Source organism: Anomaloglossus baeobatrachus, chromosome 6, assembly GCF_048569485.1.
Source record: "Anomaloglossus baeobatrachus isolate aAnoBae1 chromosome 6, aAnoBae1.hap1, whole genome shotgun sequence".
NCBI lineage: Eukaryota > Metazoa > Chordata > Amphibia > Anura > Aromobatidae > Anomaloglossus > Anomaloglossus baeobatrachus.
In genome coordinates, this window is record NC_134358.1 from 441,008,666 (window position 1) to 441,028,753 (window position 20,088).

Sequence of the window (20,088 nt, forward strand, 5' to 3'; positions counted from 1 at the left end):
TGCTGCCATGCAGGACTCCATATGCATGAACTCTGTATGATTCCATCAATGATTGGCAGCTTTCTGCCTATGCAGCACAGTGTACATAGAGAACTGTCAATCAGAGGTGTGTTTGGGGTTGTACAGAGCTCAGCAATCAGAGAATTGGTGGATCTGCAGAAGAAAAGCAGTAATATGAAAATTACAGTAAGCAGTCCAGTAAGTGGCAAATTGCTGGAATCAGGATCTCTGTCCCTACGTCATGCTGCTCTCAGATAGGGTAACATAATCCTGGTGAGTAGTGATGAGGAAGCACTACCATGCTCAGGTGCTCAGTCCCAGAAATGAGCAGGTCGGACGGATTTGACTACTGAGTATAATGGAAGTCAATAGGGAACTTGAGCATTTTTCCGGAAGATCTTCAGGAAAAATGCTGGATTTTCCCATTGACTTCCATTATACAGTGGAACCTTGCTTAACGAGAACAATCTGTTCTGGGAGTGTGCTTGTTAACCAAGTTACTCGTTCAGCAGAGCAAGATTTCCAATAGGAAATAATGCAATGCAGACAATTCGTTCCACAATGTGTTAAATGTCCCATCCTGGTCCCCTATTCTATCATTCCACACATGCACAAACATGTACAAACGCACACAAACACGCACACACAAACACACACACACACACACATTATATGCTTACCTTACTTTCCATTCCATCGCCGGTCTCCTGGGACTTGCCGTTCTCCGGTGCGGGCCGTGTATCGGGTAACCATAACGGCGAGGGCGGAACTTCCTGCCAGAGCGCTGACGTCAAAGGCAGAGCCGCTTGCCTCTAATTGGCCAGCGCGATGCCTTTGAGTAGCGGTGACAGGAACCAGGAAGTTCCTGCTTCGTCGCTATGGATGCTGATGCCTGGAGTGGAGTGGAGTGGCGCACTACAGGACCCAGGAGGCCGGCGATGAAATGGAAGATACACATATTATATGCTCACCTTCCCTTCCGTTCCACCGCCGGCCTCATGATACTTTTAGTTTGCTGCGATGTACCCGGGAACTACAAGAACCATGAGCCCGGCGGTGGAACTGAAGGTAAGGTGAGCATAATACTGTATGTGTGTGCGTGTGTGTTTGTGCGTACATGTGTGTGTTTGTGTGGACTGCAAGTGCGGGGTCAGAGCATGGTGGATGGACGGAACCGGAAGTGTGTGCGGTGAGGACTTCGCTCGTACAGCAAAGCTTTCTCGTAAAGCGGGTTACAAATTTACAGAAAGCTTTGCTTGTTTGGCGAAATTCTCGTTAAGTGGGTTACTCGTTAAGCGAGGTTCCACTGTACTCGGTACTTGAGTCAAGTCCATCCAAGTGTCCGACTTGTGCATTTCTAGCAGCGAGCACGGTAGTGCTCACTCATCACTACTGGGGACAGATTCCCTTAACATGCAATGACTTCGGTCTTCTCCATTTACAACATCCGCACCTAATTTACATAAATAAATCTAAATAAGTATTCACACAATTGATTTCTTGAGACTGTCAGACATTACTGCCATTTATCTTCACATGGCCGGGGTCACACTAGCGTACAGCAGCAGATATTCTGAGACTTGCCTCAATCTCTGCTGTGAGTGTGAGCCGAGTGTCACTCACTGTTTTCAGATTCTCTTGCATGTGAGAATCAGAGCATAGTTGAGAAGAAGAGAGTAAAGGGAATCTGTCAGCAAGTTTTTTCTGCCTCATCTGAGACCAACATGATCTAGGCAAGGAGATTCTGAATCCAATGATGTATCACTTAGATTACTGGGTGCAGCTGTCCTGACACAATCAGGATTTTTAGCTTTAAGGCCCCGTCACACTAAGCAACATCGCTAGCAACATCGCTGCTAACGAACAACTTTTGTGACGTAGCTAGCGATGTTGCTGTGTGTGACATCCAGCAACAACCTGGCCCCTGCTGTGAGGTCGTTGGTTGTTGCTGAATGTCCTGGGCCATTTTTTAGTTGTTGCTGTCCTGCTGTGAAGCACAGATCGCTGTGTGTGACAGCGAGACAGCAACAACTAAATGTGCAGGCAGCAGGAGCCGGCTTCTGCAGAGGCTGGTAACCAATGTAAACATCGGGTAACCAAGAAGCCCTGTCCTTGGTTACCCGATATTTACCTTCGATACCAGCCTCTCTCACTGCCTGTGCTGCCGGCTCCTGCTCTGTGCACATGTAGCTAGCTGCAGGACACATCGGGTTAATTAACCTGATGTGTCCTGCAACTAGGAGAGCAAGGAGCCAGCGCTAAGCATTGTGCGCTGCTCCCTGCTCTGTGCACATGTAGCTGCAGCACACATCAGGTAATTAACCCGATGTGTGCTGTAAGTAGGAGAGCAAGGAGCCAGCGCTAAGCATTGTGCGCTGCTCCCTGCTCTGTGCACATTTAGCTGCAGCCCACATCGGGTAATTAACCCGATGTGTGCTGTACTAGGAGAGCAGGGAGCCAGCGCTCAGTGTGTGCTGCTCCCTGCTCTCTGCACGTGTAGCTGCGTGCAGTGGTAACCAAGGTAAATATCGGGTTGGTTACCGATATTTACCTTAGTTACCAAGCGCAGCATCTTCCACGCGGCGCTGGGGGCTGGTCACTGGTTGCTGGTGAGCTCACCAGCAACTCGTGTAGCCACGCTCCAGCGATCCCTGCCAGGTCAGGTTGCTGGTGGGATCGCTGGAGCGTCGCAGTGTGACAGCTCACCAGCAACCTCCTAGCAACTTACCAGCGATCCCTATCGTTGTTGGGATCGCTGGTAAGTTGCTTAGTGTGACGGTACCTTTAGTCATGTAGCAAAGTCCAGAGAGCTGCACCCTCTTACAGAGTCTCAATAGAGATTGTGCATTGACTTTGAGGTGTCAATCACAGCAGACTTCTCTGCACTTGGGTTTCTAGTCCTGTAATGATAAGGGTCCTGCTGCTTAAACAAACATAGCAAATAAACAAAAGATTGGAGACATGCCTGAACTTTCTGTATTAACCTTTGCAGCATTCTGACTTCAGCTTACATAACAAAAACCTACTGACAGATTCCACTTAATATCTCTATTGCCTGTTGCTGCGCATATCGGTCTGCGCTTGGAAGTTATTAGTGCAGTCTGATGTTTTGCAAGCACTCATTGACTTGAATGGGTGCATACTGGGCAAGATGCACTGAATCAGCATGAGAGGTATTCTTATCATACACAGGGCCATATAGAAGGAATGTCTCGGGTACCTACCCCTTTATTGGCAGCTATGCAGCACTCCGCTAATCTCAGCCATAGTCGAGGGTTTGAGTGATACACCTGAACAGCTTCTATCAAACATTCAAAGGCTGCCAGCGGTCGGCCAATGTGCAGAAGCTGAATGCCACAGTTATACAGCAGCTCGTAGCGTTTGTTGGTCAACAGCGTGCACATCGGTCTGCCTGAGAACTTCCTCCCTGTAAAAGAGCAATACTTGGAGATCAGAATTAAAGGGGTTTTCCCATAAAGTTCATTTTAAGCAACAGATCTTGGAATAATAATAAATTTCCACAATTGAATGTGTTTAAGAAAATATTCCTGTGCTGCGATAACCTTATATATGTGTCCCTGCTCTGTACTGTGTATATAAGGAAAATTTGGCATGCATACAGTAACTGGCTGCGGGGCAAGTGGAAGGGGATCCTGAATCCCTGAAATGTCAGAGTTGTAAATTCACTGCACACTCTTAGGGGTACTTTGCCCACTACGACATCGCAAGCCAATGCTGCGATGTCGAGCGCGATAGTCCCCGCCCCCGTCGCAGCAGCGATATCTTGTGATTGCTGCCGTAGCGAACATTATCGCGGAGATGAACATCCCGCCCACCTTCTTCCTTCCTCATTGCAGCCGGGACACAGGTAAGGAGATGTTCCTCGCTCCTGCGGCTTCACACACAGCGATGTGTGCTGCCTACTGGAACGAGGAACAACATCGTACCTGTCGCTGCTTGAAAATCATGGAAATGTCGGACCCTACACCGATCATACGATAACGTCGCTTTTGCGCTCGTTAATCGTATGTAAAAGGATTCACATACTGCGATGTCGACAGCGACGCCGGATGTGTGTCACGTTCGATTTCACCCCATCGGCATCGCACCTGCGATGTCGCAACGTGCAAAGTGCCCCTTAGATTGAGAATAAAGAAGGGAATTTTGTTACTTACCGTAAATTCCTTTTCTTCTAGCTCCAATTGGGAGACCCAGACGATTGGGTGTATAGCTACTGCCTCCGGAGGCCACACAAAGTATTACACTAAAAAGTGTAAGGCCCCTCCCCTTCTGCCTATACACCCCCCGTGGGATCACGGGCTGCTTCAGTTTTAGTGCAAAAGCAAGAAGGAGGAAAGCCAATAACTGGTTAAACAAATTCAGTCCGAAGGAACATCGGAGAACTGAAACCATTCAACATGAACAACATGTGTACCCGAACAACCAAAAATCCCGAAGGAACAGGGGCGGGTGCTGGGTCTCCCAATTGGAGCTAGAAGAAAAGGAATTTACGGTAAGTAACAAAATTCCCTTCTTCTTCGGCGCTCCATTGGGAGACCCAGACGATTGGGACGTCCAAAAGCAGTCCCTGGGTGGGTAAATTAATACCTCAAGTTTGGACTGTAAAAACAGCCCTTCCCTACATGGAGGCAACCGCCGCCTGCAGGACTCTTCTACTTAGGCTGGCATCCGCCTAAGCGTAGGCATGCACCTGATAACGCTTGGTGAAGGTGTGCAGACTCGCCCAGGTAGCCGCCTGGCACACCTGCTGAGCCGTAGCCTGGTGCCGTAATGCCCAGGACGCACCCACGGCTCTGGTAGAATGGGCCTTCAGCCCTGATGGAACCGGAAGCCCAGCAGAACGGTAGGCTTCAAGGATTGGTTCCTTGATCCATCGAGCCAGGGTGGATTTGGCAGCCTGCGACCCCTTGCGCTGACCAGTGACAAGGACAAAGAGTGCATCCGATCGGCGCAGGGGCGCCGTGCGGGAAATGTAGATTCTGAGTGCTCTTCACCAGATCCAACAATGCAAATCCATTTCATATCGATGAAATGGATAAGAACAAAAGGAAGGTAAGGAGATATCCTGATTGTGATGAAAAGAGGATACCACCTTAGGGAGAAACTCCGGAATCGGGCGCAGCACTACCTTGTCTTGGTGAAACACCAGGAAGGGAGCTTTGGATGACCGCGCTGCTAGCTCGGACACTCTCCGAAGAGACGTGACCGCTACCAGAAAGGCCACTTTCTGTGAAAGTCGAGAAAGTGAAACATCCCTCAGAGGCTCGAAGGGCGGCTTCTGGAGAGCAATTAGTACCCTGTTCAGATCCCATGGGTCTAACGGCCTCAGTACGGAGGGACAATGTGACAAACCCCCTGCAGGAACGTGCGTACCTGAGGAAGTCGTGCTAGGCGCTTCTGAAAGAATACAGACAGCGCTGGAACTTGTCCTTTAAGGGAGCCGAACAACAAACCTGTTTCCCAACCCGATTGCAGGAAGGAAAGAAAAGTAGGCAATGCAAATGGCCAGGGAGACACTCCCTGAGCAGAGCCCTAAGGTAAGAATATCTTCCACGTCCAGTGGTAGACCTTGGCAGACGTCGGCTTCCTAGCCCGTCACATGGTGGCAATGACGTCATGAGATAATCCTGAAGACGCTAGGATCCAGGACTCAATGGCCACCCAGTCAGGTTCAGGGCCGTAGGATTCAGATGGAAAACGGCCCTTGGGAAAGTAAGTTTGGCCGGTCTGGTAGTGCCCACGGCTGGCCGACTGTGAGATGCCACAGATCCGGGTACCACGACCTCCTCTGCCAGTCTGGGGCGACGAGGATGGCGCGGCGGCAATCGGAGCTGATCTTGCGTAGCACTCTGGGCAACAGTGCCAGAGGGGGAAACACATAGGGTAGCTGGAACTGCGACCCATCCTGAACTAAGGCGCCTGCCGCCAGAGCTCGTTGATCGTAAGACCACACCATGAAACTCGTGACCTTGGTGTTGTGCCTAGACGCCATTAGGTCGACGTCCGGCCTCCCCCGAAGGCCCCAGATTTCCTGAAACCCGTCCGGGTGCAGAGACCATTCCCCTGCGTTCATACCCTGGCGACTGAGGAAGTCTGCTTCCCAGTTTTCTACGCCCGGGATGTGAACTGCGGATATGGTGGATGCTCTTCCACCCACATCAGAGTCCGCCGGACTTCTTGGGAGGCTTGCCGACTGCGTATTCTGCCTTGGTGGTTGATGTATGCTACCGCTGTGGAGTTGTCCGACTGAACTCGGATCTGTTTGCATTCCAGCCACTGCTGGAAGGCTTGCAGGGCAAGATACACTGCTTAGATCAGAACATTGATCTGAAGGGTGGACTCCTGCTGAGTCCACGTACCCTGAGCCCTGTGGTGGAGAAAGACTATTCTCCACCCTGACAGACTCACGTCTGTCGTGACCACCGTCCAGGATGGGGGTAGGAAGGACCTTCCTTTTGACAATGAGGTGTCCTTGACCGTCTGAGAAAGGGAGACGTTCCTGTCTAGGGACGTCGACTTCCCATCGCTTTGGCGGAGAATGTCCCATTGAAGTGGACGCAGATGAAACTGCGCGAAAGGGACTGCCTCCATTGCTGCTACCATCTTCGCTAGGAAGTGCATGAGGCGTCTTAAGGGGTGTGACTGGCCTTGAAGGAGAGCCTGCACCCCCGTCTGTAGTGAACGCTGTTTGTCCAGCGGAAGCTTCACTATCGCTGAGAGAGTATAGAACTCTATGCCAAGATATGTCAGTGATTGGGTCGGTGTCAGATTTAACTTTGAAAAGTTGATGATCCACCCGAAACTCTGGAGAGTCTCCAGCGCAACGTTCAGGCTGCGTTGGCATGCCTCTTGAGAGGGTGCGTTGACAAGTAGATCGTCCAAGTAAGGGATCACAGAGTGACCCTGAGAGTGCAGGACTGCTACCACTGCTGCCGTGACCTTGGTGAAAACCCGTGGGGCTGTCGCCAGACCTAAGGGCAGGTCTACGAACTGAAAATGCTCGTTTTCTATAACGAAACGCAGCAAACGCTGGTGCTCTGGAGCAATCGGCACGTGGAGATAAGCATCCTGATGTCTCTTGATGCTAGGAAATCTCCTTGAGACCTTGAGGCAATGACGGAGCGGAGGGATTCCATCCGGAACCGCCTGGTTTACACTGCTTTTTGAGCAGTTTTAGGTCTAGAACGGAACGGAAGAGCCGTCCTTTTTTGGCACCACAACCAGATTGGAGTAAAAACCGTGACCTTGTTCCTGAAGAGGAACAGGGATTATCACTCCTTCTGCCTGCAGAAGAGCATCGGCTCGGTCGAGAGGTGGGGAAGTTCTGAAGAATCGAGCCGGAGGACGAGAACAAAACTCTATCCTGTACACGTGAGACAAAATGTCTCTCACCCACCGGTCTTTGACCTGTGGCAGCTAAATGCCGCCAAAGCGGGAGAGTCTGCCACCGACCGCGGATGCGGAGAGAGAGGGCTGAAAGTCATGAGGAAACCGCCTTGGTAGCGGTTCCTCCGGCTGCCTTCTTTGGGCGTGATTGAGCCCGCCAGGAGTCTGAGCCCCTCTGAGCCTTTTTGAGTCCTTTTGGACTAGGAAAATTGGGACCAGCCCGAGCCTGGAAAGGACCGAAACGTCGACTGTCCTTCCTTGGGTTTTGTTTGATCTGGGCTGGTGTAAGGAAGAATCCTTACCCTTGGCCTGTTTAATGATTTCAACCAATCGCTCAGCCAACAGTCTGTCACCAGATAATGGCAAACTGGTTAAGCCCTTTTTGGAAGCAGGAGCTGCCTTCCATTCCCTTAACCCCAAGGGTCTGCGCAAAACCACGGAGTTGGCGTATGCCACCGGCGTACGGCTCGTAGAGTCCAGGACAGCATGAATAGCGTAAGTCGCAATGCATGCGAGGTTAAGGACGCCACCTGCGGCACAGATGCACGTGTGACAGTGTCTATCTGCGCAAGACCAGCTGAAATAGCTTGGAGTGCCCATACGGCTGCGAATGCCGGAGCAAACGACACGCCGATAGCTTCACAGACAGATTTCAACCAGAGGTCCATCTGTCTGTCAATGGCATCTTTAAGTGAAGTCCCATCTTCCACTGCAACTATGGAGGATGGCGCGGCGGGGAAAAGCTTGTCTGGATGGCGTAGTGTTTCTGGACTGCTCCTCTGAGTCAGAGAGGCCCAAAAAGTACTGAATTTACGCTTCGGATACCTGAAATGGAATTTCTCCTGCTGAAGCTGCCTCCTCCACTGGAGGGGCTGAGGGAGAAATATTCACCAGTGTATTGATGGGCGCTATGAGATCATTCACCATGGCGTCCCATTAGGAGCATCCAGAATGAAAGCGGTCTCAGGATCAGAAACCTGACCAGCTACCTCATCATACAGAGAATCCTCTCGCTGAGACCCTGACCCGTGTGTGAAGTCGAGGGTCTCTCCCAGCGAGCTCGCTTAGGCTGTCTGGGACTGTCGTCCGTGTCAGAGCCTTCAGTCTGGGATGTATGGGACCCCCTTGGAGCACGGATTAGTTCCAACTGAGGGAGACCGGGGAGCCTTGATTCAACAATGCCCTTGGTCTGAGTCACCGCCCTGGACTGCAAAGTTGCTAGAATTTTGTTCATAGTCCAAGACATTTTATCAGCAAAAAAACTGCAAACTCTGTCCTCTGGACAGTTTCACAGGTGGCCCTCTCTGGGCCACCACTAGCAGAGACTCTACCCATTAGGGGTTAGTGGAACCTGTCGGTAAAACAGCCTCACGTGCGGTACAGACAGCATAGAAAGCCTGTGCCTTGGCCCCCTTGCTCTATGCTGACGACATGCTGTTGTCTCCTCAGAGCTATCTAGGGGTATATCGCCAAGAAGCGACCGTACAGCCACAAGTCTCAGCCGCGCCGCAGCCTCCAGCGCGGCAGTTTCCCACAGATAAACTCACTCAGCTAAGCTGCAGTGAGTATAGTCCAAGCGCGCAGCGCTGTTGTCCTCGGCGCACTAACACGCCCAGCAATGCTGGCGTGTGTCTGTGTATGGTCTTGCAAATATAAGTACAAGGATAAAGTACACAAAAAAAACACTGTGGCAATAGTGGGGTCAGCACCAAGGTGCTGCTTACCGCCCGCATAAGCGGGTAAGTGGTCGCCAGAATCCCTTTGCTGGGCCTGTGTCCGTTCTCCAGCTTAGATTGCCTGCAGGAATGGCTGCCGGCGTCCTGTGAAGAGGGGCGGGCCGTGGGCGTGCCCCAGACAAGAGCGGGAAACTGGCGTCCCCCTGTGCCCAGTGAGAGGGCTGGAGTATGTAAATAAGACTCCAGCCCTCGGCGCTGATCATTGTACAGCGTCTCGCCCCTTCCCTGACTGGCAGGGTTGGGGGCGGGAACGAAACGTAACTAGGCCGCAAAAGCCGGGGACTAGATTTATAAGCGCTGCCGTCGTAAAAGCGCGGCAGCGCGAAAGTCCCCGGCGCACCACAAGTCTCAGCCGCGCCGCAGCTCCAGCAGCGGCTGGCGCGGTAGTTCCCGACACATAAACTCACTCAGCTAAGCTGCAGTGAGTAAAGCCCAAGCGCGCAGCGCTACTGTCCCCGGCGCACTAACACACCCAGCAACGCTGGAGAGTGTCTGTGCATAGACTGTACGGGGACACAGAGTACCTTAACGTTGCAGGGCCTGTCCCTGACGATACTCCGCTCCATTCCAGCAGGATCTCCGGGTCTGTGGATGGAGCCCGGCCTCAGAGCCTGGAGGCCGGTAAGATCCCACTTCACCAGAGCCCTTCAGGGGGATGGGGAAGGAAAACAGCATGTGGGCTCCAGCCTCCGTACCCGCAATGGGTACCTCAACCTTAACAAACACCGCCGACAAAAGTGGGGTGAGAAGGGAGCATGCTGGGGGCCCTAGTATGGGCCCTCTTTTCTTCCATCCGACATAGTCAGCAGCTGCTGCTGACTAAAACAGTGGAGCTATGCGTGGATGTCTGACCTCCTTCGCACAAAGCATAAAACTGAAGCAGCCCGTGATCCCACGGGGGGTGTATAGGCAGAAGGGGAGGGGCCTTACACTTTTTAGTGTAATACTTTGTGTGGCCTCCGGAGGCAGTAGCTATACACCCAATCGTCTGGGTCTCCCAATGGAGCGCCGAAGAAACAACAGTTTGCCATCTAATGGTTGTCAGCGTCTTTGGCTCTGCAGAGGCCCCTCCGTGTTTGTATGTGCCTCCTTTTTTACAGTTTAGGTTACCGCTGCACTTGCGCCTATTCATCTCCTGGTGGTATTCAGTACAATGGCAGCAGTGGAAGCACATGCTCAGACCTCGGCTCAATGACTAGCCGAGATCCCAATGTGCGTGTTTGCTGCCCCCGGCTCCATTTTGCTGAAGATACCAGAGGTCAATCTGTGCATGCACTGCCACTTTACTGAAGACAGCAGAAAGATGAATGCACGCAAGCGCTGCTCATGGCATGCATGGTGCTGACACAAACTTACTGGGAACCGACAACCAGGATATTGCTATATAAAGTAAAAGGCAGTGTCATACTGGCACTAGGATGCTAAATCCAGTAAACGTATTGTTGAAAGATGGCATGCTTGTGATATCCAGAAATGCACTGCCCCTTTGTTTGACAGGTGCATCTGCGATTTTGTGGGTTGAGTCCTGACTGTTAAATTCTCCTCCTCTGTCCTCTATGGCATGCCCCATTTTCTTTACTTAAATATCTCGCCACCATTGCTGCTGCTGGTGGAGCGTGCGCATTACCACAGTGGTCATGTCTTAATTGAAATGGCTCCAGAGTACGCACATGCGCATACCGCAATCTCAGTGCCATTCTATTAAAGACACTGTGTAGAAGGCTATGAGCGACAGGGGCGCTTGTGCAGATGTAAAATAAACTGCGCGCGTGCCAATGCTGTGCACATAACGGTGCTGGATTTTCTATTTGTGTGTTGGATGCTGAAGAGTGACATATACTTGGGAATATTTGTATTATAAAGAAGCACTGAAGACAAGTGTTTGTGCCGATGCTGCTATTCACTGCACATTCAGGACTACATAGGAAGAACGTGCTTTACCTGTGCACAGTAAATATACAATGCCGTCGGGTTACAGCACATGACCAGGCACTATAAATATAACGCCGTATGTCATTAGAGGGTTAAACATTTATAGGAGGAATTATTGAGATAGAACAAAACCGAGTCCGAGGGAAGGGCTGCCGTTGAATGGGCATTTCATGAAGAATATGTGTTTTAATAAAACATACACACGAGCCAATAGGTCCTCTATGGAAAAAAAATTAAATGACAAAAAAAGTACAGAAGGAAATTTGCCACCTGGATATTTCTTCCCAACCGGCTTCTCATCATGTGGCTTCCATCACACGGTTTTTAGGTTAGTACATAGTATGGTCTGTCACACCATTACCATTACCATGTGGAGGCACAATATTCATGAAAGTCATCTCCGCGTCCAATCCATACTTCTAATTACCTAGTTTCCCATGATGCAGTAATTATATATTGATTCTTTTAATTGCTTGTTATAAATCTCAATAGACAATTGTATGAACCACCCTGTGTCCCAGACAAAGCCTCATAGCAGAGAATAAGATTACATGAAGAACATAGGCATGCCGTCACCTTGGTCTGCGGTGGATAGCTGGGCACAAGCATTATCGTTTTCCTGGATAGCCTTTTTGAAGTAGAAAAGTCCTAGATTGTGTTTTCCCATAGCAAAATGGATGCACCCGAGATTGTTCCAAAACATACAGCGAACACATTCACCTAAAATCAGAAACACGAAAGATGAGCAATGACGACACAGAAGAGACATGAATCAGTACACAGGAATCACATCCCAGGAAAGAACATGGAGACGCCTGCAGAAAGGCCTCCGTCACTCGGGAATCCACTATCAATGGCAGACAGGGATTTCAGGGGGTACAAGGTTCTTTTCTGAGAGAAATAAAAAACCTATCATCCCCACCGATGGATATATATCCTACATTTAGAAAAAGGGTTATCACGACTTCTACAAGGAGGCAGGGCAAATGAAAAGAAGTTATGACAGGTTGTCACCAGAATTCCCAACACCAGGGGCATGAAACGTATTGTGGCAGAGAGGGAGCGAGGACAAGAAAGAAGATTTGGCTTTTATTTATTATTACTCAACATTATTGGACAATCAATCAAAAAAAGTTGACACTAAAATGCTATTTTATGTAAACAAAAATAAGTACACGTTGTGGAATTTTGCATCCGGAATGACCCAAGCTATAAAACTTTACCACAACCCATAGAACGAACACATATATATATATATATTAGTACATTTATCATTTTCTCCCTGCAGCCACTGCCCCAGGATTTGCAGGCTACTTACCTGCACATTAACAATACACCTAACAAGTATAGCTATAGTATTGCCATAGGCAAAAAAAAAGTCATGGCTTTTGTAGATTACCCACATTAGAAATTATTAACGGAAAGTTAAAACATCTTTGCGTCGTTTTTGGTGAATAAAACTAATTATATTAAACATGTACTATAGTAAGAGATGAGCGAGTACCTAACTATTCGTACTCGCTATACTCATAACGAGTACTGTCTAATACTTATGTATTCATTTCAAATAGCGTGTGGAATGCAAGTGAATGAGGAAAAACTCGCAAAGTAACAAGTAACCTGAATGCCGCACTATTCACTATTTGCACGAATAGTACGGCATTCGGGTTACTCGTTACATTGTGAGTTTTCCCCATTAACTTACATTGCATATAGACATTATTAGACATATTAGACAGTACTTATGAGTGTAGCGAGTACGAAGAGTTAGGTACTCACTCAACTCTAACTACAGACCAACCACACAAGTAATCCACATCCAAAAAAACTTCACAAAAAATTCCGTGAAATCACTGCAAAATGCACATTTTGTAAGTAGTGCTTTTGCTACCAAGAGAGCAGGTTTTGGTTGCAGAAAAATGCTGCATGTGAAGATATAGCCTGTCAGTCTATTGCTCCTAATGTACATGTGCATTTTCTTGAAACAAAGGGAAGTTACAGTTTAGAAAAGCCCCAGTGGCCAGAGAGAAAATTGCAAGACCTCTAATTTTTAGATTTTACTATCCATTGTGATATTCAAAAAAAATTGTCAAAATAGAAAAAAAAAAAGTACATTTAAAACACAAAAATGTAATTTATCCAATGTCATTTGCTGTGACCCTACTGTAATTCAATGCAGCCAATATGCAGCTTTTCAGTGTGGAATCCACAGCAATAACACTGTTCTACAGCCAAACTAGTGATGAAAAGTGGTGCTGAAAATTATTAGAATGCTTAAATTTACTGACTGGATCCAATTTAAGCTCCAAAGGAGGTTGTAATTACTTATGACTAGAGATGGGAGAACCCGCAGATGTTCAAATCTTGCTGGACTGAAAAAAAAAAAAAAAAAAAAAATCTGGTTCAGGACCGTACGTGAACCCGAACAGCTGCCTGGAGACAGAACCCTATATAAAAGTCTATGGAGACCTGAATACAGTGCTGTAAAATGGTGGTAGAAAGGGTAAGGGGATTAGAGCAGGACAGTTAAATTTACAGTCTTCCGCACGCCTGTAAAACTGCTTCCAAGTTCGCTTATTAGGACTAATACATATTCACTGCTTTCTCCGCCCACTGTCATTCCCGGCGTGTGATTGGTTGCAGTCAGACCGCGCCCCCACCCTGTGCGTCAACGTCTGTGATTGGTTTGAATCACACGCTGTCTAGGCCCCTATAGGGGGTGTAAAGAAGGGAATTTTGTTTACTTACCGTAAATTCCTTTTCTTCTAGCTCCAATTGGGAGACCCAGACAGTGGGTGTATAGCTACTGCCCTCTGGAGGCCGCACAAAGAACTACACTTAAAAGTGTAAGGCCCCTCCCCTTCTGGCTATACACCCTCCCGTAGGAGTACAGATTCCTCAGTTTTAGTACCAAAGCAAGAAGGAGGAAAGCCAATAACAGTTTCAAAAACAAATTCAATCCGATAACATGATCGGAGAACTTAAGAAACAACATGAACAACATGTGCACCCGAAAAACGAAACCCTAAGAACAAATAGGGCGGGTGCTGGGTCTCCCAATTGGAGCTAGAAGAAAAGGAATTTACGGTAAGTAAACAAAATTCCCTTCTTCTTTTTCGCTCCTAATTGGGAGACCCAGACAGTGGGACGTCCAAAAGCAGTCCCTGGGTGGGTAAAAAGATACCACATGAACGGGCTGTCAGACAGCCTCTTCCTACAGGTGGGCCACCGCCGCCTGAAGGACCTGTCTACCTAGGCTGGCATCTGCCGAAGCGTAGGTATGCACTTGATAGTGTTTGGTAAACGTGTGCAGACTCGACCAGGTAGCCGCCTGGCACACTTGCTGAGCCGTAGCCTGATGCCGCAATGCCCAGGACGCACCCACGGCTCTGGTAGAATGGGCCTTCAGTCCAGATGGAATCGGAAGCCCAGCAGAACGGTATGTGTGAAGAATTGGTTCCTTGATCCACCGCGCCAGGGTGGATTTGGAAGCTTGCGATCCCTTATGCTGACCAGCGACTAGGACAAAGAGCGCATCAGAACGGCGTAGAGCCGCCGTGCGAGAAATGTAAATCCTGAGTGCTCTCACCAGGTCCAACAGATGTAAACCCTTTTCAAATTGGTGAACTGGATGCGGACACAAAGATGGTAAAGTGATATCCTGATTGAGATGAAAGGAAGAAACCACCTTGGGAGAAAACTCTGGAATTGGACGCAGTACTACCTTGTCTTGGTGAAACACCAGGAAGGGAGATTTGCAAGATAACGCCGCTAGCTCGGACACTCTTCGAAGAGACGTGACCGCCACAAGAAAAACTACCTTTTGTGAAAGCCGAGAAAGGGGAACCTCTTTCAAAGGCTCGAAAGGCGGCTTCTGGAGAGCAATGAGAACCTTGTTCAGATCCCAGGGTTCCAATGGCCGTCTGTAAGGAGGAACGATATGACAAACTCCTTGGAGAAACGTGCGTACTTTAGAAAGCTGTGCCAAGCGCTTCTGAAAGAATACGGATAGCGCGGAGACTTGACCCTTAAGAGAGCTAAGCGACAAACCTTTTTCCAACCCAGACTGCAGGAAGGAAAGAAAAATTGGCAATGCAAATGGCCAGGGAGAAAACCCTTGAGCCACGCACCACGCTAAGAATATCTTCCACGTCCTGTGATAGATCTTAGCTGAGGATGGTTTTCTAGCCTGTCTCATTGTGGCAACAACTTCATGAGATAAACCTGAGGCCGCTAGGATCCAGGACTCAATGGCCACACAGTCAGGTTCAGGGCCGCAGAATTCAGATGGAAAAACGGCCCTTGAGACAGCAAATCTGGACGGTCTGGTAGTGTCCACGGTTGGCCTACCGTGAGATGCCACAGATCCGGGTACCACGACCTTCTTGGCCAATCTGGAGCGACGAGTATGGCTCGATGGCAGTCGGACCTGATTTTCCGGAGAACTCTGGGTAACAATGCTAGAGGTGGGAACACATAGGGGAGTCGGAATTGCGACCAATCCTGAACCAAGGCGTCTGCCGCCAGTGCTCGGTGATCGTGAGACCGTGCCATGAAAACTGGGACCTTGTTGTTGTGTCGTGACGCCATCAGATCGACGTCCGGCGTCCCCCAGCGGCAACAGATCTGCTGAAACACGTCCGGGTGAAGGGACCATTCTCCTGCGTCCATGCCCTGGCGACTGAGAAAGTCTGCTTCCCAGTTTTCCACGCCTGGGATGTGAACTGCGGATATGGTGGACGCTCTGCTTTCCACCCACGTCAAAATCCGTTGGACTTCCTGAAAAGCTTGGCGACTGCGTGTTCCCCCTTGGTGGTTGATGTACGCCACCGCCGTGGAATTGTCCGACTGAATCCGAATCTGCTTGCCTTCCAGCCATTGTTGGAAGGCTCGCAGGGCAAGATAGATTGCTCTGATTTCCAGAACATTGATCTGCAGGGTGGACTCTTCCAGAGTCCACATCCCCTGAGCCCTGTGGTGGAGATACACCGCTCCCCACCCTGATAGGCTCGCATCCGTCGTGACCACTGCCCAGGACGGGGGAAGGAACGACTTTCCCTGTGACAATGAGGTGGGGAGAAGCCACCAACGCAGAGAGTCCTTGGCAGTCAGAGAGGGAGACAGTCCTGTCGAGGGACGTCGATTTCCCGTCCCATTGGCGTAGAATGTCCCATTGTAGAGGGCGCAGATGAAACTGCGCGAACGGGACTGCCTCCATTGCTGCTACCATCTTTCCTAGGAAATGCATGAGGCGCCTCAGTGAGTGCGACTGGCTCTGAAGGAGAGATTGCACTCCAGTCCGTAGCGAGCACTGCTTGTCCAGTGGAAGCTTCACTATCGCTGAGAGAGTATGAAACTCCATGCCAAGATAAGTCAGAGATTGGGTCGGGGTTAGATGAGACTTTGGAAAGTTGATAATCCACCCGAAACTCTGGAGAGTGTCTAGTGCCACCTTCAGACTGTGTTGGCATGCCTCTTGAGAGGGTGCCTTTATAAGCAGGTCGTCTAGATACGGGATGACCGAGTGACCCTGCGAGTGCAGAACAGCTACTACTGCTGCCATGACCTTGGTGAAGACCCGGGGGGCTGTTGCCAGACCGAAAGGTAACGCTACGAACTGCAGGTGTTCGTCGTGTATGACGAAGCGTAGGAAACGCTGATGCTCTGGTGCGATCGGCACGTGGAGATACGCATCTTTGATATCTATTGATGCTAGAAAATCTCCTTGAGACATTGAGGCTATGACGGAGCGTAGGGATTCCATCCGGAACCTCCTGACTTTTACGTGTCTGTTGAGCAACTTTAGATCCAGGACGGGCCGATACGATCCGTCCTTTTTTGGGACCACAAACAGATTGGAGTAAAAACCGTGACCTTGTTCCTGGAGAGGGACGGAGGTCACCACTCCTTCCGCTTTTAGAGCGGCCACCGCCTGCAACAGAGCATCGGCTCGGTCTGGTGGGGGAGAAGTTCTGAAGAAACGAGTTGGCGGACGAGAACTGAACTCTATCCTGTACCCGTGAGACAGAATATCCCTCACCCAACGGTCTTTGACGTGTGACAGCCAGATGTCGCCAAAGTGGGAAAGCCTCCCACCGACCGCGGGTGTGGGAATCGGAGACCGCAAGTCAGGAGGACGCCGTCTTGGCAACGGTTCCTCCGGCTGCCCTTTTTGGGCGTGACTGAGACCTCCAAGAATCTGAGCGTCTCTGGTCTTTTTGAGTCTTTTTAGACGAGGCGAATTGGGACCTGCCCGGTCCTCGAAAGGACCGATAACCAGACTGACCCTTCCTCTGTTGGGGTCTGTTTTGTCTGTGTTGCGGTAAGGATGAGTCCTTACCCTTGGAGTGTTTGATGATTTCATCCAAACGCTCTCCAAACAATCGGTCACGAGAAAAAGGCAAATTGGTTAAGCACTTCTTGGAATGAGAATCTGCTTTCCAATGTCTCAACCACAGGGCCCTACGCAAAACAACGGAGTTGGCTGACGCCACTGCCGTGCGGCTTGTAGCGTCAAGAACAGCATTAATCGCGTACGACGCGAATGCCGCCATTTGCGAGGTCAAAGGTGCTACCTGCGGGGCAAATGCACGTGTGACGGAGTCAACTCGCGCCAGCCCGGCTGAGATAGCTTGGAGTGCCCATACGGCTGCAAAAGAAGGCGCTAAAGACGCTCCAATCGCTTCATAGATGGATTTCAGCCAGAGCTCCATCTGCCTGTCAGTGGCATCTTTAAGTGCCGCTCCATCTTCAACTGCAACCAAGGATCTAGCTGCAAGCCTGGAAATTGGAGGATCCACTTTTGGACACTGGGTCCAACCCTTGACCACCTCAGGGGGAAAAGGGTAGCGTGTATCTTTAAGCCGTTTAGGAAAACGCCTTTCAGGATAAGCGTGGGGTTTCTGGATTGCGTCTCTAAAGTCAGCGTGGTCCAGAAAAGTGCTTAAAGTACGCTTAGGGTATCTGAAATGGATTCTCTCGTGCTGCGAAGCTGACTCCTCCACAAGAGGAGCTGGTGGGGAAATATTTAACATCTTATTGATGTTAAATATAAGATCATTAACTATGGCGTCACCATCTGGTGTATCTAGATTGAGAGCGGTCCCAGGATCAGAATCCTGATCAGTTACGTCCGCCTCATCACCCATAGATTCATCTCGCTGGGATCCTGACCATTGAGATGAATGTGAAGGCCCGTCATAGCGAGCCCGCTTAGGCTGCCCGGGGCCATCGTCCGAGTCAGAGTCTTCACCCTGAGGTGTATATGCCCGTCCCGGAGCTTGGAGCTGAGGGGGACCAGGGGGCAATGATTGCACAGTGTCCGTGGCCTGAAGTACAGGCCTAGCTCGCAATGTGTCAAGAATTTGTGACATAGTGAGAGACATTCTGTCAGCAAAAGCTGCAAACTCAGTTCCTGTCACCTGGACAGCATTCTCAGGTGGTACACCCTGGGTCACGTCCAGCAGAGGTCCCGACTGTGCAAGCGCCGCAGGGGCCGAGCACTGCACACAATGGGGGTCCGTGGAGCCTGCCGGTAGAAAAGTCCCACATGCGGTGCAGGAAGCATATAATGTCTGTGCTTTGGCACCCTTGCGTTTTGCGGACGACATGCTGCTGGCTCTCTGAATGTGAGAGAGTCTATAGCCAAAGGGCGACCAGCGCTATGTAATACAAAGTATTTGTAGCAACAAAATACTAAGAATACTACTGGCACAAGAGGGGGTGAGCCCTGAGGGCTGCTTACCGCCCGCTGAATAGCGGGTAAGAGGCTGCAGATTCCTTGTCTGGGTCTCCCCGGCTCCCCTCTGCAGCTCAGCGTGTCAGCAGGAATGGCTGCCGGCGTCTGTGGAGAGGGGCGGTCCGTGGGAGTTCCCAAACAAAAGTGCGGGAAACAGTGTCCCCTCTGTGCCGATTGTGAGGGCTGGAGTATGTAAAAACGACTCCAGCCCTCAGCGCTGATGCACTGGCCAGCGTCCCGCCCCTTTCCTGACTGGCAGGTCTGGGGGCGGGAACGAACGGAAGCAGGCCGCAAAAGCCGGGGACTCGAGTTATCAGCGCGGCCGCCGTAAAAGCGCGGGCCGCGCTGAAGTCCCCGGCGCACCACAAGTGCCAGCCGCGCCGCAGTCCCAGCGGCCGGCATGACCCATTCCTAGACGTGGCCAGCGTCCCGCCCCTCTCCTGACTGGCAGGTCCGGGGGCGGGAACGAACGGAAGCAGGCCGCAAAAGCCGGGGACTCAAGTTATCAGCGCGGCCGCCGTAAAAGCGCGGGCCGCGCTGAAGTCCCCGGCGCACCACAAGTGCCAGCCGCGCCGCAGTCCCAGCGGCCGGCGCGACCGATTCCTGGAAGTGTGCCTGCTTCAGCTAAGCTGAATGAGGCCATGGCACAAGCGCCGTAGCGCTGATGTCCCCCGGCGCACTACAACACCCAGCATGCTGCGGTGTGAGCGCCAAATGCACGGGGACACAGAGTACCTTGAGGAAGCAGGGCCATGTCCCTGATGTACTCCGCTCCATCCAGCATCTTCTCCAGGGGCTGTAGATGGAGCCCGGTCTCAGTGCCTGGAGACCAGTAAATCCCACTTCACCCAGAGCCCTGTAAAAAGGGATGGGGAAGGAATCAGCATGTGGGCTCCTGCCGCCGTACCCGCAATGGGTACCTCAACCTTACAAACACCTCCGACATACAGTGGGGTGAGAAGGGAGCATGCTGGGAGCCCTGTTTATGGGCCCTCTTTTCTTCCATCCGACATAGTCAGCAGCTGCTGCTGACTAAAAACAATGGAGCTATGCGTGCGTGTCTGACCTCCTTGCGCACAAAGCTAAAACTGAGGAATCTGTACTCCTACGGGAGGGTGTATAGCCAGAAGGGGAGGGGCCTTACACTTTTAAGTGTAGTTCTTTGTGCGGCCTCCAGAGGGCAGTAGCTATACACCCACTGTCTGGGTCTCCCAATTAGGAGCGAAAAAGAAAATAAAATAAATTTAAGTAGTGTCCCCATCACATTGTGATATC

At 50.5% G+C, this 20,088-nt stretch overlaps 1 protein-coding gene across 3 annotated transcripts in view; it reads right to left on the reverse strand.

The window, feature by feature from the left end:
* CNOT10 (CCR4-NOT transcription complex subunit 10) overlaps positions 1 to 20,088 on the reverse strand; it is a 144,692-nt gene that overhangs the window by 79,925 nt on the left and 44,679 nt on the right. For all 3 annotated transcript variants that reach the window (XM_075315238.1, XM_075315236.1, XM_075315237.1), the window contains 2 exons: positions 11,652 to 11,795; positions 3,225 to 3,427 (listed from right to left, as the gene is read on the reverse strand). In XM_075315238.1, coding sequence (XP_075171353.1) covers positions 3,225 to 3,427; positions 11,652 to 11,795 — 347 coding nt within the window. The remainder of the gene's footprint in view (positions 1 to 3,224; positions 3,428 to 11,651; positions 11,796 to 20,088) is intronic.